The 18,794-nt window shown below is 39.1% G+C and overlaps 1 protein-coding gene across 2 annotated transcripts; it reads left to right on the forward strand.

Moving 5' to 3' along the window:
- The first annotated feature begins 1,312 nt into the window (after window positions 1-1,312).
- On the forward strand, window positions 1,313-18,409 carry LOC112055743 (collagen alpha-1(I) chain). Of its 2 annotated transcripts, XM_052891520.1 has the most exons (31): window positions 1,313-1,483; window positions 2,597-2,815; window positions 3,484-3,643; window positions 5,173-5,335; window positions 6,086-6,425; window positions 6,577-6,683; window positions 6,818-6,943; window positions 7,588-7,782; window positions 8,296-8,370; window positions 8,442-8,552; window positions 8,664-8,924; window positions 8,997-9,194; window positions 9,270-9,386; window positions 9,490-9,580; window positions 9,813-9,910; window positions 9,989-10,150; window positions 10,218-10,262; window positions 10,658-10,864; window positions 11,007-11,258; window positions 11,587-11,910; window positions 12,036-12,252; window positions 12,340-12,500; window positions 12,777-13,046; window positions 13,355-13,516; window positions 13,604-13,819; window positions 14,206-14,467; window positions 15,027-15,182; window positions 15,752-15,909; window positions 16,273-16,388; window positions 17,589-17,691; window positions 18,179-18,409. In XM_052891520.1, the coding sequence occupies exons 1-31, from the start codon at window positions 1,399-1,401 to the stop codon at window positions 18,314-18,316; spliced, it is 5,295 nt and encodes a 1,764-aa protein (XP_052747480.1). In that variant the 5' UTR covers window positions 1,313-1,398; the 3' UTR covers window positions 18,317-18,409. The 2 variants fall into 2 exon arrangements, with proteins under 2 accessions (XP_052747480.1, XP_052747481.1); XM_052891521.1 differs by lacking the exons at window positions 1,313-1,483; window positions 2,597-2,815; window positions 3,484-3,643 and adding an exon at window positions 3,830-3,899.
- Window positions 18,410-18,794: the final 385 nt, after the last annotated feature.

Raw genomic sequence — 18,794 nt, forward strand, 5'->3', positions numbered from 1 at the left:
TTATTATGAATTCTTAACTTTAAAATTTGCAAATTAATTTGTAAAGAAACAAATTAAATATCAATCTATTCAACAAAGCAAGTCGTCTGCTCTCTTAACAACAGCGCTGTCTCGTAAAACTTCCAAATGGATTTGATCCGATGTTATTTCAGGCGTCAATAACCTTTTCCTAAAACAAGCGATTTCAAGAAAACGTTCAGAAATGGTATTTGTAACAAATTAATCTTATTTCGTATGTATAAAGTTAAAATCTATTAATTTTCGATTATTAACCAATTTCAAAAAAGGAGGAGGTACTAAATTCGACGAGTATTTTTTTTTAAATGTTTGTTAACTTCGTCATTTATTAATCAATTTTGAAAATTCTTTTCTTATTAAAAAGTATATACTTCCAGATTGGTCCCATTTCATTTTCATGAAAATCGGGTTATTAATTTTGTGTTAAAATCAAAATAACTGAAATACGTCAGTGAAATCGGTTTCATTATTATAATGACATTATCTGTCTCTATGTAAATATTATAAAGAGGTAAAGTTTGTGACTTTGTAGGAAATAATGTCTGGATCTACTGAACCGATTTTGAAAATTCTTTTAACAATAGGAGGTCACGTTAATTGTGAGCTTCATAGGCAATATTTTATTCCTGTATCCTCACGAGTAGGTACCAAAACTATATGCGGGCGAAATCGCGGGGTGTCGGCTAATTATTCATCTATACTAATACTTCTGAGCCGTGATAGATAACCTCCGAGTCCGGAGGGTGTGGGTTCGAAAAATCACTAAACAGTGTGATTGATACTGTGATTTTCGTTAACAGCGGGCTTTACGGATAACGAAAAAGGTGGTTGTAATTAATTTGATGTTAACTATATTAAGCCAAAACCAAAGTTAGTACATAGGACAGTCTAAAGAGTATGGTTGCCGGTTTAATAATCCACCACGCTGTCCCAATGCGGACTGGCAGACTTCACACACGCAGAGAATTGAGAAAATTCGTATTCGAACCCACACCCTCTGGAATCGGAGGCAGACGTCATATCCACTGGGCTATATAGGCTATATTATATCCTCGTAATCTGGGTGATGAATGACGACTACAAGGGTGAAACCGCAGGGGGTGTTCTAATCGTAACTATAAAAAAGTAATGACAAAATACAAGCGGATCCATCGGTAAAACTAGTAGAATACACCAGCGAACATTGATCCCAGTACAGCCAATTGAAATTTATTGTTTCAACACAAACGCAATCCACATATTAATGACAATATAGGCAAGTGTCCACGCATTTCTCTCAGTAAGCCGGCACCCATCCGTGGGGTAGGCAGACCACGAGATACGTAACTCCCAACCCTTTACTACCGGGATGGGCGCCATTGCAAATATTATCCCGGTGGCATGTTTATTCGGGCCGCGATGGCTCTTCAGATGAAAGGATTCCTACTCATATTGTTTTGCGTGGTCGGCAAAGGAAAAGGGGAAGGTGAGTGAGTTTTTTTGTTGATTGAATTAGGACGTTTTCCTTTTTATATCTGCCTACTTGTTTTGCTTTAGAGATACTCCATATCTTTCAAAGGTAAATTCTGTTTAATTACGACAATAATGTACCTATTTATACTAGAGCCATACTCGAGGAATACTGTTTACCAACAAATAAATTAAAAATGAGGCTATAAATCGCTAGTCATTACACACCTATTAATAATTATAATTTAATTGTTCCTAAATTAATTAAAATAAATTTGATTATTATGCTTATAGCAGTTAGATATAGTTAATACATTTTGAATAATATTTTGTAAAAAAACAATACATAATTTTAAATAAAAAAGTTATCCGTTTTCTACCCTCATTACTAATTTGTTTGTTATTTAACAGTACTCCTCGGGTATGGCTTTAGTATAGGTTTATTATTTATCGTCAATAGTTATTCTTTTCTTCATTCGTAAAATAAACTTAAAATTAAAGCTGTAACGGTATGGAAAAGTGAGGTATCCTAAATAAACTCAGACAGATTGCCTTCGTTTTCGTCATTCATTATCTACCTCAATCTGTATCTATCTTGTTATTCAGGGTATATAATAGCCCACCACGCTGGCCCAATGGCAGACTTCACACACGCAGAGAATTAAGGGAATTTCCTGGTGTGCAGATTACCTCACGATGTTTTTCCTTTACCGTTTGATACACGTGATATTTAATTTCTTAATATGCACACAACTGAAAAGTTGGAGATGCATGCTCTGGGTCGGATTCGAACCCACACCCTCCGGAATCGGGAGGCAGAGGTCATATCCACTGGGCCTATCACGGCACCCTTTTTTAACTAATCTTTGGCCCATGTGGGCTAAAGATTGAAGAGAGGTGAAGCAAAACATCGTGAGGAAACCTGCATACCAAAGAATTTTCATAATAGGGATGATAACTAGGTTTGAATATATTGATTTTTGTGATACATTCGGGTAAATAAGGTCAATATTAATTACTAACTATTTACAAAAAATAGATTATAAAATTTCAAAATCTATTAAAAATCTTTTATCCTAGACAAGACGAATATGGGTTGGTAACGAATTAATCTTTTCATTGATTTTAGATAAACTTGAAATATTCGACGTATTGTCCATCTTGCAAAGCGGTGACCTACCAGATGGAGTGTCTCGTGTGCCGGGCCGGTGCCAGGCACCTGACACCAGTGAAGAGTACTCGGCATATTCCCTCAATGAGAATGCTACTCTACATCGCCTCGCCGCTGGAATGTTCTACAACACGTTCCCTGAAGACTTCTCTATTCTGGCTGTAGTTCGACTTACGGGTAAGTTAACAAGAAGTAGTCAAACAGTGAGGGGATAAGGGTGAAAATCGTGTGCCAAAGAATGTTCTAAAGCAGCGGTTACCGAATTCCAAATTCGAAATTCGAATATTGGAATCCAATATTTAAAACAAGTTAATTGAAAATGAATAACAAATTACGTCAATTAATATTATCACAATTGAAACGATTTACAATATGGAAATCTTGAATTTTCGCGGAACCCCTTAGGGACTTTCACGGAACCTTAGGGTTCCGCAGAACACGTTTTGGGAACCGCTGTTCTAAAGGACCACGCTGACAAGAGTATATAGAAGAAGTATATATTTCACCACGCTGCTGCGGTTTGGCGGGGTTAGGGTGATAAGACATTTATTTTCATTTTATTCTTCACAAGTTAGCCCTTGACTACAATCTCATCTGATGGTAAGTGATGATGCAATCTAAGATGGAAACGGGCTAACTTGTAAGGCGTAGGATGAAAATCCACACCCCTTTCGGTTTCTACATGTCATCTTACCTCCCACCAGCCAGACCTGGACCAATTAAGAAAACGTCAATCGGCCCAGCCGGGGATCGAACCCAGGACACGACTGCTCCACGGAGGCCGCTGTCCTACTTATAAAGCCCTAACCCTGTAGTATGTTTATATATGCTAATAATGTTCGTAGGTACGGACCAGAACCCAGTGTTCGTGTTATACTCGGACGCTGGCGACGAACAGCTGCAACTGGTGGTGGGGGAGCTGATCGAGCTGTACTACGAGGACACGAGGGGCGACCCCGCCGACAATGAGCTTCTTACCTTCAGAGTCAACATTGCTGATGAAAGGTACATAACAAGTACGAGTACGCTGCTCGCTCGCCGTATCTTTATGTTTGTGAAGTTAGCTGCGGAATGAGTATGCATTCGGACAGACGCGAACATTCCCCGCCGCGATTAAAAGAATGGGGATGATGACTAGGTTTGAATATATTGATTTTTATGATACATTCGGGTAAATAGGGTCAATGTACTACGAGGACACGAGGGGCGACCCCGCCGACAATGAGCTTCTTACCTTCAGAGTCAACATTGCTGATGAAAGGTACATAACAAGTACGAGTACGATGCTCGCCACGGAGCTTTATGTTTGTGAAGTTAGCTGCGGAATGAGTATGCATTCGTACAGACGCGAACATTCCCCGCCGCGATTAAAAGAATGGGGATGATGACTATACTACAGCCTTTCTTGATGAGTACTCTTTACCAACAAATAAATTAGAAATAAGGGTATAAATCTTTAGTCATTTCACACCTAATAATAATTATAATTAACTTGTTCTTAAATAATGAAAATAAATATGATTAATAAGCTTAAAACAATTACATATTTTTACTATATTTTGAATAATATTTTAGAAAACAACAATATATAATTTAAATTAAAAAAGTTATGAAATGACATGCGTTTTCTACCCTCATTTCTAATTTGTTTGTTAGTAAACAGTACTCCTCTAGTATGGCTTTAGTATAGATTTGAATATATTGATTTTTATGATACACTAACGGACGCCCGCGACTTAGTCCGCGTGAAACTCGATGTAAACTTTCAACTACCCCTACCAAACTCTACCCCTACCCTACCCCCTACCCTACCCCTACCTTTTCCTGAATTTTCTTTGCTATAAGCCTCACGGAGCCCAAAACCTTTCCAACGAATGCAAAACCGTGGAAATCGGTTCGTGCGTTCTGGAGTTATTGCGTCAGGAAGGAAAACCCGACTTATTTTTATATAGTAGAGAGATTCGGGTAAATAGGGTGTTGTCAATAGTTAGTAGTAGGTCAATGTTAACTTATTTATATATAAAAAGCAAAGAATGTCTGGATATTTGCAAAATAAATGATATTATAAAATTTCAAAATCCATGAAAAATCTTTTATTGTAATTAGATGAAAATTCATACAATTTTGGCTTCCTTACATTAAATGTGACATTTTTTAATATATGAACTATAAACATAAACGCACAAATAACAAAGATATTAGTAATTTTGTTTGTACGCACATACAAATCTAACGATCATTACATTGCCTACGACGTCATTAGTTCGTGCCATTTTGTATGGGGCGTTTTTCAGGGATCCGCGGCAGCGCCGAAAATCTGACCCTTTAAATCCCTGTAGCTCCGAAATTAATGATCGCAGATACCCTGTTCCTTTTACAAAATTGCTTTACTATTAGCATACTCTTAATTTATATACAATTTAAAAAACTGTCATCATCCCTTAACTCTGGACTTAATACAGAATTATTAAATTATAAGACTATGTACGACAATGCCATACACACTAAAAACAAAATCTCACATTAAAATTCAGATGGCACAGAGTAGCGGTTAGCATCAAAGGTGACTCAGTAACTCTGCTGGTTGACTGTGAAATACAAGGCACATTGCTGTTGAGAAGACATCCTGGCAGCACGTTCAATCTCGCTGGAGTTCTCGTTGTTGGTACTCAAGTTACTCCCGATCAGTATTATGAGGTAAAGAAAAATTTAATAATACCATCATTAGCAACACATTTTCGGCTCACTATTGAGCACGAGTCTCCTTTCAGAATGAGAGGGGTTAGGCCAATAGTCCTCCACGCTGGCTCAATGCGGATTGGCAGACTTCACATACGTAGAGACTTGAGAAAATTTTCAGTTATGCAGGTTTCCTCACGATGTTTTCTTTGACTTTGACTTTCGTTTTTTCCTTCACCGTTTAAGACGTGTATTTAATTTCTTTAAATAATATCGGTATTTCTTAATATTATAACGCCGTTATCAAAATCATTCCATACTATCGATAAGTATTATGAAATAGCTAAAACACTGAACCGCCAAGTAGGCATATACAACAAATTGTCGAAAATGACAAATTATAAATCTAATCGTCATTCGTGTAATGCATAAAACAAAAGCATCTGCAGTTTACTTTCTGCCCTAAGAACAAGATTCATAAATAAAACATTTCAAATCACGTTAACAAGAACAAACTAACGTGATTTGAAGCGTTTATTTGTGGAAATAATTGAATTAAATCAAGCAGCTGTCGGAAGAATTTATCAATTTAAGCATTGTCATAGGTCTCGCGCATAGAGTGATTTATCTACATCAATGATTCACAGAATGTAAATGACTTCGTGAAATAGTATCAAAATTATTGGCGTTAATTTAAATTCCTTAGACATGACGAAACCATTCGCCATTAACGAGCTTGAATTGAACTCAAACAATTGTTTATCACAGGGCGATATAGAATTGCTCCAGTTTGCTAATCAACCGGACCTTGCATACGATATGTGCTCAGCCATCGCTCCAGACTGTGGTATACTCGGATCACACGACTACTCATCTACGATAACAAGAAATGAGATAACAGAGCCTGATTATGATATAGATGATGCCAACGAACACAGGTTTAATGAAGAAGACGATTATGGTATTGGACGGAATAGATTTACAGATGAGAGAAATCAATCTGAGAAACTATGGGCCGTATCTAGCAGAGACTTGACCACTGCGAAACCGTATTGGCAGGTGCCAGAGTCTTTTGGATTTACGTCGCCTTACGCTGCTACAGATAATGGTGAGAATTAATTACTACATAACCTGGTATTTTTAATCTAAAGGACGCATTATCAAATTCTATAATTGGATTACTCCTTAATGACAATTTCAAGTATAAATTCACTGCTAATTGTTATAAATTCTATAAAAGGTTTCTTTTTTTATTGCAGATGAAAACAGTATCTTTGGCAGATTTACAGACACTGAAGAATTTTTGTCAACCCCTCCTAGTATCGAAGTAACACCACCTGAATATTTAGAGATATCTAGCCTGCCGGTGAGTAAGAGTCTATTTTTGGCATTTATTTCCCTTGAACTTCTGATGTTTGAAATTAGTCACAACCAACGACCTTGAAGCACTATGTAAACCTATGTTAACGTTAGTTGGATAAACTATACTTAATATTGCAGGCAAAACGACAAATCGAGGAAGATACTGAAGTATCAACTCTCTCTACCACAGACTATCCTTACCTACCTATCACAACAACAGAAGATTCAACAGATTGGCTCACACACCCTCCTGATATTGGCCAGGTAAAATAAATGGATAATATAATGAAGATCAAGGAGAAGGATGAAAGAGAGAATGGGAGGTAAATAAGACTCGAGACGCTGCTGGTAGGCTTTATGGCAGGGACACCAGCATCTAGAAGGTAAGAGGGGCTTTAGCCTGTAAGAGTCCGGCACTACCCGGGTGTCTATGAGGATTTCCCCCCTACGAGAAAAAAAAAGGTAAAATAAATTGCAAGATAATTGGAAATTTAATAAGGTATATTAGTCAGTCAGACGACGCGCCAACCAGTCAGCAGATGAGAAGCCTAACGACTGCCTCATTTGTCTAGTTAGCCGTTATGGAAATCCTGGGTCGCGCTAAATGAGATACTAAGTTTTCTTTCTTCTAAGAAATTTTCAGTTGAATTCTTAGCCTGAGTCGGGAGGTGAGTGGTGTTACTCCCCTGTATGCCGTGTCTTGGATAGCACGTTAAGCCGTTGGTCCCGGTAATTATGATTAACATGTAATAGTGGTCGTTAATGAATTTAACATTGTCACCCTAAGCCTAGCCTACATTGGAGAAGCGTGGTAGGTCTAAGCTCTATATCCCCTTTCAAGGTCCTCTCAAGGGTCATTAAAATACGGATGATTAGTTTTAACCTTGGATTTTTTATTTGTGTTTCAGGGTAATACATCCATAGTTTACGATCCAGACACCGATTATGATTATAGCAGCTCCGGAACATATTTTGGACCTCGCGGTTACCCCGGACCGCCAGGTCTACCAGGGCCGAGAGGACCTAAAGGTGAACCGGGTAAAACCGGTACAGAGGGTCAGCAAGGATTCCCTGGACCCCCAGGACATGTATTTGTAGTACCTGTAAGTTTATACTGTATTGTTTGTTATGTAAATATATTCTCTTAATAGTAGCTGTTTTATAAGGATTATTGGGTAATAAATCTTCCATAATTGAAAATCGAACCTATTTCTGTTTTTAGCACTATATAATATTAACTAATGGTCCCGGCAAACGTCATTTTGCCTTTTGAAATTTAGGGGTGGGTCACCCTTATCCTTTAGGTATAAACAATAAATGTTGGTCGATTCTCAAACCTATTCGATATGCACACAAAATTTCATAAAAATCGGTCCAACCGATTCGGAGGACTTCGGTAACCGCGACACGAACATTTTATATATTTTAGAGAGGGATGTCGGAAGTTTTAGTAAGATTTCGTTATTTTTTTTACAGAAGCTATTTCAACATTAATTGTGCACTTAAAATACATACAAATAAGCTAAATAATAATAAGATTAATAACTTGCATGTACATAGAGAATAGAGCTTTGTACATGCACTAATACGCTGCGAAATAAACTTACATTTTACAGTTGCAGCAACCAGGAAACGAAAAGGGGCCCGATGCACAGTCAGAAGCACTTCGACAAATACTTACACAACATATGGTATGAATTATAATTGGTGAAATAAAGAAGCCTCAGTGTTCAACAATCATTGAATGTGTTTCACTTTTTAGGCTGCAATGAGAGGCGTAGAAGGTCCTATGGGTCTTAATGGACCACCCGGCCCTGAGGGAGAAGTCGGATCTGAAGGACTAAAAGGGGAACAAGGAGATCAAGGAGAACCAGTATGATTACTTTTAGATTTTTATAAATTTTACTATTTAACAATTATTATAGATACGTATATCCTGATTTAATACATATGTTTAGATGATTGAAAATGCATCTCTTTTCAGGGACCACCAGGACCGAGAGGTAATCAAGGTCCACCAGGAAGAATAGGACGTCGTGGACATGCCGGAAGAGATGGGGAAAGAGGATCTCCAGGTTCACTTGGTCCTAAAGGTGAACAGGGCTATCCAGGTCAGACAGGAATGCCCGGAGATAAAGGTGAAAGAGGAACACCGGGTCAGCAAGGAGAAGCAGGAGCACCTGGTCTCGATGGTCCTCCAGGTGACGATGGACCGACCGGCCCACCAGGACTATTAGGAGAATTAGTAAATATTTTTGCTTTAAATCTTCCTTAAAATAAATATGACTACATAATATTAATATGATTTCCACAACAGGGTCCCAGAGGTTTCACAGGTCCCAGAGGGTTTCCTGGCCTTATTGGATATCCAGGTATACCTGGAAACGAGGGTCCACAAGGCACTAAGGGTGCTGCAGGACAACCAGGGCCACCTGGAACCCCGGGACAACCAGGGCCTATGGGGCCAGCTGGATCTCCTGGTCCTCAAGGACCTATTGGTGTCCCAGGCATACAAGTAAGTTAATTTTTTTTAAATTAGTGTATACTGCTAGTGCAATGTAATATTGTCCTTATTGTATTTGTATTGCAGGGACCCCAAGGAAAACAAGGTATATCAGGGTTACCAGGCCCCGAAGGTTCACCAGGTACGCCAGGTACACCAGGACAACAAGGTTCACCTGGTGATGTTGGGATACCGGGTCCACAGGTAAGTTTTTAGAACTATTGCCTCTCTTGTCAAAGTATCCAAAAGGAAATCAAAATCAGTTTAATATAGCAAAACATACATAAGGTATATTATATTGTTTCAGGGCATGTTAGGCTTTCCTGGACCACGAGGTTTAAAAGGCGATGATGGTCCCAGGGGTCTGTCGGGTGATAAAGGGGACAAAGGAATAAGAGGTAAAACATTTTAAGAAAATAAATAAATTAAAAGTATTTTTTGTAGTTCAAGCTACTACTTTTTTATTGAGAAAGAATACAATAAGGAGCTTATGCTATCCTAATAACTAGACAAATCATGACCACGTGGATTGGTGGCAAGAATACTGGCTGTATTTCTACGCTGGACATCCAAGCTGATCCTGTGTGCAGAAAAAAGCTACTACAGATACATATCATCTATGAATTACAGGAATAGAAGGCGAGAAAGGAGATATAGGAACTAAAGGAGAACGTGGTTTACCGGGTGAATCTGGACCCCCTGGTATTGAAGGACCTGAAGGACAAAAGGTACATTAAGTATGACATGGATACATGAAAGATGAGTTACTATAATCATTCGTTTTAAAATAACAACTTTATTTATAGGGAACGGAAGGACCAAGAGGTGAGACAGGATCTATTGGCCCTACAGGGGAAAAGGGTGCTACTGGGCCACAAGGGCCATCAGGCTATCCTGGTATACAGGGTGAAAAAGGCGATAAAGGTGCCTCCGGTAGAAGAGGGAGAAGAGGCACTAAGGGAGTAGCGGTAAGTCACAGATAATATGTAGATATAGCGTAATATTTTGAAGAAACTAATTTTTTTACATTTTTAGGGAATGATTGGTAGTCCAGGAGACCGAGGAGAAAGCGGTCCAAGGGTAATTAGAAAACATATATTTTATTAAATCATAATGAGAAACTTAAATTGAATAAGCTATTAAGTCAATAATTTCTTCCCGCTCTTGCTTCGCAAATCCTTTAGTCAAGGGTTGCCTGATAGAGGTTGTTTATACCAATAGTAGAATAAAGCCTTCTTTGCATGCTAATTCTTAGTTAAAGTTTTAATTCTTTAATTTTTTGTTTATTTTTGTATTTTTTTTTCTTTATTTTTCCATAATTTCACAAAATAGGGAATATTTTAAATTTGGGTATTTATTAAAATTGGGATTGTTTTTATGTGTATAATACGCAATATTATATTTAATTTGCTTTCATAATTCCTATATATCAAATGAAAGTAATAATTATTATATTCACATTATGCATTCTTCAGGGATATCGGGGACCCCGAGGTCGCCGAGGATCGGATGGGCCACCAGGACCAAAAGGTGACACAGGTCAACCAGGACCACCGGGATCTGTAGGTGAAAGAGGTCCACAAGGTTTAGAAGGGCCGCGAGGATTTCCTGGTCCTATGGGAGCCCCAGGAGTAGATGGCAAACCGGGAATGCCTGGATCACCGGGCGAAAGAGGACCCACGGTAGCATTTTATAATATTTTTTTTTAATATCATAAAAACTGTTGTTTTTAATATTTACGCTACGTTAACAGACTGTTTTAAATGTTCTTAATTGTTAAAATCATTGATCACTTTACTCGAGTTTCATCATTATATGTTACAGGGTAACACCGGATCTCCTGGTCTACCTGGACCACCGGGAAATATTGGTCCCCAAGGACAAAATGGTGACCAAGGACCACCTGGACTGCAAGGACCATCTGGCATACCAGGGACGCCTGGAGAAATGGGAACTCCAGGAGAAATGGGGAAAGAGGGTCCACCTGGACCTCCCGGCCCAGAGGGAAAGTCGGGTCCTGTTGGTCCTCCAGGTTTGCCTGGCCCTAATGGAGAGTCTGGCATGCCAGGAATGCCAGTAAGGAATAATTTAATTTTACTGTAGTTAGTAATACTTATTTAATGGCCATCATTTTACCGAAATTAGTTACCTATTATATTATTATTTATTTTTAGTATTTATGTATTTACGGTTATATTTTTACTACATGTACCGGAAATAAACTATCGTTTAAATGTCATGTTTATATGCTTAAATGGTTTGAAATTTTGCGAATATTTAGGTATTAACTTTGCTGATAGGTATTATATAACATTAAAAGGACCTCTACGGTACACACATAACGAAGGCCAAGAACCTTGATATAACATCAAAGTTAAATAGAATTTGGTAATTATACTTATAGGGAACACCAGGCTCAAAAGGTGACATAGGCCCACCCGGACCACCAGGTGTAAGAGGTGATAAAGGAGAACAAGGTGAAGCAGGTCGTGAAGGCTTACAAGGATCTGTCGGTCGAGAAGGACCTAGAGGATCACCAGGACCCGGTGGACAAAAAGGAGAAGTAGGAGAACCAGGCCCAATAGGTCCTGTCGGCCGAGATGGTTTACTTGGACCTAGGGGTTTAGTTGGAGCTCCAGGTCCAGTGGGCTTACCAGGCGAAGACGGTGATAAAGGAGAGGCAGGGCCACCTGGCGAAAAAGGTTTTAAAGGCGCAATGGGTGAATCCGTAAGTTAATACTTTACAATACTCAAAACGATTAATAATATTAATCATGGAAAAGAAAGATTTAAAAGGTCTATTTAATTATGTCCAATTTTATAATCTGTAAGTGAACTTACCGACATTTTCAGGGACCTACAGGTTCACCGGGAATTCAAGGATTAAGAGGGGAGCCAGGGTCAGTGGGTTTACCTGGAGATAAAGGTCCACCAGGCGATCCAGGTCCAATAGGCCCGCCTGGAACAGATGGAGTCCGCGGTCCAGCTGGGCCTATGGGTAAAATTGGACAAGACGGCTCTAAAGGTGACCAAGGTCCGAAAGGCGACAGAGGAGATGTTGGACCTATTGGTAAAAATATTCAATTGAACGTATATATTTATAAAAATTATGTTCTAATTTAATAAAACGATGTTTAAAATTATGATTGTCTTTTAGGCCCACTTGGACCACCTGGCCTTACTGGCCCCCCTGGAAGACGAGGTGCAAAAGGAAACGCAGGTGAGCCAGGACCTAGAGGCCTTGAAGGGGATCGGGGAGAAATAGGAAGTTCAGGTGTACCGGGTCCCGCTGGACCTCAAGGCCCTGATGGCAAATTAGTGAGTAATACACGTGTCTTATAAAAATAGCTTTCAAGAATTGTAAACTGTATATGAAATTTAGTCAATAAAAAAATTAAATACATGATTTTTTATGCACTTACCCGTACTTTACTATTTATTACACTGGAACAGTTTAGTGATAAGGCTTAAAGGCCTTTTACCTTGTACATAATATGTATTCTGTTTTTAATATTTATTTTCTTGTATTGCATGCAATAAAATATTTTCTATAAATAAATAATTCTAAGAAATATTGTAATTTTTTGTATAAAGGGACCAAGAGGCTCTATGGGACCCAAGGGTGAAGATGGCGCTCCAGGTTTACAAGGGGAATCAGGTCCCAAAGGCCTTCCTGGCCCAGAAGGTCCAAAAGGAGATCCAGGGCCAGCAGGTATCCCCGGCGATCGAGGGGAACCTGGTCCCCAAGGAATAAAAGGTGAACCAGGGTCTGACGGTCCCGAGGGGAGCACTGGACCACCTGGTCTGCCTGGAATCGTGGGACCTCCGGGCAAGCCAGGGGAAACGGGAGTTCCGGGCAGTCCCGTAAGTAGCTTTTAGAAAATGATGTTTAATCTGATCTATCTGATCCAGTAGATCGTAGTCACTATATTTTTCAAATTGGCAAATATATATACGATATAAACATAAATACGATTTTTCCAACAATCCCTTTAGATTTTAATTTCCTTTGCTTAGACCGTCAAGGGCTGAAATTAATTATGCTATTTTGAATTTTAGTGTGACTAACACACAGCATTTATTTTTATATCAATTAAAAAGAAAGAATTACTTTTTTTTGATTAAAAAAATACAGATATTCGATAGTAAAATTTCTAATCACATGTTTCTAGGGTACAGAGGGTCCAGCAGGAGTCCAAGGTAGTCCTGGTATCCCAGGCGAGAAAGGAGATAAAGGGCCAAAAGGGATGTCGGGAGACATTGGTCCAGTTGGACCACCAGGACCGATTGGACCTGAAGGACAAAGGGGCTTAAGAGGACTACCAGGACCTATTGTAAGATTTAAACCTTGTTTATTGCAATTATTTTTAAACAAATAGTATGTTGAAAGGTATATTAGATATTTATAACTTTTTTTACAGGGTGATGTAGGACAACCCGGCATTATGGGACCACCTGGTCAACCTGGAATTGTTGGACTTCCAGGATTACAAGGAGTAAGGGGAGATAAAGGCAACAAAGGTCCAAAGGGTCATATTGGAGAAACAGGTCCAATGGGTTTGAAAGGTGATCAAGGGGAAACTGGTAAACAAGGACCACAGGGACTTGTCGGACCTGCGGGGCCGAAGGGAGATACGGTAATTGTACTATCAATATCATCTGAAATAATCTACAGCTTAAGTCTTTAATTAGTGATTTTTATTGGATACTAATTTATAGCCGCGTACCAACCCGCGTGAGTTTTATAAAGTAAAGTTCTTTGTCTAAACTGATGAATGAGGTAAGTAGGTAAAAAAACCCCTTTTTTACTTCAAATAATAATAATATGTTGCCAAAACTTTACTAAACTACGACAACTACATGAAAATTCGATGAGCGAAAACAGTTAGAAAATAAAAAAAAATCTTTTTTGTGTTCTGCTGCTGTTCTTTTAGTGTCCTAATTTATGGGTTTTTTTTTTCATAGTACACCTTTTAGTACAGTGTATTGAGTAAATAACCATTATTTTATTTATCGTCTTTAGGGACCAATTGGACCCGCGGGACCGAAGGGAGATACTGGTCCAGCTGGCCTACCAGGTCCAGAAGGGCCCGTGGGGCCCAAGGGGTCATCTGGGCCAGAAGGTCGACCTGGTCTGCCCGGTCCACCTGGCTCACCAGGCCCCCCTGGACCACCTGCACCAGCGCCACAAATACCTGCGGAATTATTTATGTCTCATAGAAAACGCCGTAGCGTCAACACTGATTCTATGGAAACTGCCACAAGTGATGACTTAGAGGAAGAAGGTTAGCCACAATTCTTCATCATCATTATCAACCTATTTGAACGGTTCACCACAGAGCCAGACTTATTGCCTTATTGAAGATGGGATACCTTTGGACTAAAACCTACATAATGCTTGTGTAAAAAGGTTTGGTTTTTGTGACGACTACAGATGTTAATAATAATGACCAAGATCGACGGCTTGATATGCTCTCCGAGGCACGGGGCTTTAGCCACCAACTTTTCCATTCCGAGCCGAGAATTTGTACTGAAAATTTATTGGAAATAAAAACTCCATACTGACAGTATTAGTAAGCTGTGCACTGTCAAAAACAGGTGTTAACTGTTAAGCCTCGTGTAAGCACCGTATTTGAAAGAACCACGGGAAAGAACCGTCTGAAAATCCTAAAACTTTATAATTTAAACGACTTAAGTTAATGTGTTAGCACCGCCGTCAAAGTGATCGGTAGCACATAAGATGGGTAAAAAAAAGAAAAACATACGCGTCGAATTGAGAAGTCCTCCTTTTTTTTTAAATCGGTTACTACAACTACACACCCATCACACGTGTTCATATTACAGATGAAGATACAACAGACGAATGGCTTCGCGAAGTGTTTTCGAGTGTGTTAGCGGCGCACACAGCGCTGGACACAGCAAGAAGACCCTGGGGCACACGAGCCAACCCGGCGCTATCCTGCAGAGACTTACGAACCGCACACGGCAATTTAACTGATGGTAATTTACTACTCAGTAATTTCATTGAGACATAGTAGCCCAGTGGATTTGACCTTTGCCTCCAATTTGGAGGAGGTAGGTTATAATGCACATTGAAAAGTTGGAGGTGCATGCATCGATATAAATCGTTAGATGGGCCCCTCCATATTAAAGAACGCACAATTTTATGTAATTACGCAAATTATAATTATATTATATACAATTATATTACCTAAAGACGTGCACGCACATCTTATCTTAGTACGTAACAAGCGCATGATGTGAATGGACGTTGATTTAAAAAAATATTTTCTGTTTTTCTTATTTTAATCCCTTAATTATGCCTTCGTGTTCATTTTGTAAGTGTAAAAACACAAGTAGGTACTCAATGTGCGAAGCCAATGACAATTCCGCGACGCTTTGAGGCCCATCTAACGATCTACGATCGATGGGTACATGGCCGGATTCGAATCTACTCCCTCCGAATCGAAGGCAAAGGTCATATCTACTGGGGCTATCACGGCTCTTGTATATCAGTCATGTATCGTTGAATAAGTATTATGAATGTGATTATTCTTCCTTTCTTCCAGGTTTTTACTGGATAGACGCACGTGGCGCAAGTTCGCGGCCAATACGTGCGTATTGCCAAGGGCACAGCACTTGTGTATATGCAGACAACATCAACGCAGCTGCTGTTTTCTCGGAATCTGATGGTCACAAGTTTTCGCAGCTTGACTACGGATATCGCGTAAGTTTCCACCACCATTCATCGCCAAATTCTTTGCCCTCAAAAGTGGATTGATACGTCCACGCACGTCCAGTCATTGGTCATTGGTGGTGGATTGGTCAAAACATTATGACAAAATCATTAACGCATCTGGCAGCGTGACGGTGTTTACACTGCCTAACAAACAAATGAGCTCAAGTCATCAAATACCCTCTTATTTATACCAAGTGATACCTCACCTCTACAACAACATAAATAATGACAATTTTCGTAATGGAGTCCACTGTATGTTTTCCCTTTGGGTCTGTTATTTATTTTTTCTTTGAATAATATGCAATACCTAGTTGTGATTAGCATTATTTATTTATTTATTTCTTTACACAGATCACCTATGACAGCGAAGGTTCTGGTGCGATTCAACTACGATACCTGAGGCTACTGTCCAACGGTGCGAGGCAAAACTTTACATACACCTGCGTCAACACTCTGGCACCACAAAGGCAAGAATATAACTAATTATACTGTATCACTATGAATTATACACTAATTCATAGTGATACAATAGAATATTGCTTAATTCCGTTATATACCTAAAACTTCATAAGATTCACAGAGGCTTGTATAGGTCCCTACCTACTTACGATGTTTTTTACTTGCATTTCTAGAAACTGACTTTTCGCGAACATTCCCTCCTTTTGTTTTGAAAAAAGTTCTGGATTATTCGTTTTTTTTACTCGCTGATATACTTAAATACGAGTATCCACTATATGTTTTCCCTTCATACTGCCTTCGCTTTCCTTCCTTCCATCGTTGATATAAATACGAGTAAGTATGTGCGAGCAGTCTACTTTCAAAGCGAAGGAAATAATTGTTAATTAGTAACCTTGTCTATCATTCTGAAATACGATTGACCTATCAACAGCTTGTTTGAAGTTCTGATTGAATTAGGTATGTATCATCACAGTCAGCAGACGTTTTCGTTCCAAATTCCCAGTACGTAACAGTATTATTGTCACTGAGGACGACCGCAACTTCAATAAGCCGATTTTGAAATCACTAGAAAGCCACTTTATTTGAAACTACGTGGGTGAAACCGCGGGGCGTCGGCTAGTCTACATACCTAGCTAACGTTTTTCGGCCACAGAAATTCTGTTTTAAAATCTCTATAAAAATAGAAGAGGAACTGTAGCCAAAAACCTTAGAAGGGAGAAGGAGCATTGTTATATAGTGTTACGAAATAGGGTTCGAAGATTTGGAATGAAACACCTGGTAAATGAAACTCTTGTGAGACTTTCCACTCCTTAATCCGAGCATCAATACAAACTTCCAAACGTAGGCAATTCGTTGTCCAAAATGGTAACCGAGTTCACTTTTGTTCACTTGTCTCGCTGGAATCACTTCGATGTTACTTCATTCCGAAGTTACACTTATAATACAAAGTAATCTTTGGTAACACTGCCACGAGTATCCTCTCCGGCGCGTATTAATGTGACAATGATTGTAGATCATTCTGGAAATGCCTACACGCGTGTTGTTTATTCCACGAAATTCGACAAATCAAGTACAAAAGACTTTCACTAGTAGGTACTAGGGCCCTCCGTAACGATAGTAAAGAGGCGATCTTCCTAAAACCACAAAAAACATATGCTAAAACTAAATTTATTACAATTTTTAACATTACCTTTTTGTATAACTTTCAGATCGGACATACCCGCTGACTTGATAAGAGCCAACACCGTCAAGTTATTCGGACAGAATAACGTCGAGTTTAAAGAACCGCAAATAATTAAGGACCAGTGTGAGGTATTTTTTTATTTGTTTATAAGTGCTGATAGACTTGCACACCTCTTTCGGTTTCTACACGACATCCCACCGGAACGCTAAATCGCTTAGCGGTACGTCTTTTTCGGTATGATGGTAACTAGTCACAGCCGAAACCTCCCACCAGCCAGACCTTTTGTGTCATATAGCCAATATTTTTTATCCCCGTATGCCCACTACGCGGGTGAAATTTCGGGGCTTCTGCTTCATCATTATCAACCCTTATTCGGCTCACTGCTGAGCTCGACTCTCCTCTCAGAATGAGAAGGGTAGGCCAATAGTCCACCACGCTGGTTCAATGCGGATTGGCAGACTTCACACACGCAGAGAATTAAGAAAATTCTCTGGTGTGCAGGTTTCCTCACGATGTTTTCCTTCACCTGTTTGAGACGCGTTTTTAATTTCTTAAAATGCACACAACTGCTTCTGCATCTGCTTGTTATAAATTATAATCCTTTTGGCCTTTCAGGATGGTACAGGAGATATAGTCTTTGAAGTGCGCACCTCCCGCAGTGATCGTTTGCCCATTACCGACTTCCAACCACTGTCATTCATGGACGCCGAACACAAGTTTGCCTTCAAAGCCGGGCCTATATGTTTCAACTGAACTTTGTAGGAGCAATTTACTTGTAACATTATGTACTTAAGCCTTGATCTTTGTAAATATTGTAAATAAATGTTGTGACGACTTTTCATTATACATTTCGTTATTTATTCACGCACCTACTCGTACTTATAATATTGTAGACTAGCGGACACCCGCGACTTCGTCCGCGTAGAATCTATGTGTTAATCCAGGCTATAATATATCTCAATACCAAATTTTCAGCTAATTCAGTTCAGTAGTCGAGTCGTGAAAGAGTAACAAGCATTCCTATCATCAAAATCATCAGTTTTCACAAATCTCGGGAAACCATGATTTTTTTTCGGGATAAAAAGTAGCCTGTATTAATCCACAGTAAAATCTATTTCCATCCCAAAAGAATTGTAAAAGTTTGTATGGATGTTTGGATGTATGTTTGGATGTTTGTTACCTTTAACGCCGCTACTACTGAAGCGATTTGGCTAAAATTTTGAATGGAAAT

The sequence above is a fragment of the Bicyclus anynana genome, chromosome 4 (genome assembly GCF_947172395.1).
Source record: "Bicyclus anynana chromosome 4, ilBicAnyn1.1, whole genome shotgun sequence".
Classification (NCBI taxonomy): domain Eukaryota; kingdom Metazoa; phylum Arthropoda; class Insecta; order Lepidoptera; family Nymphalidae; genus Bicyclus; species Bicyclus anynana.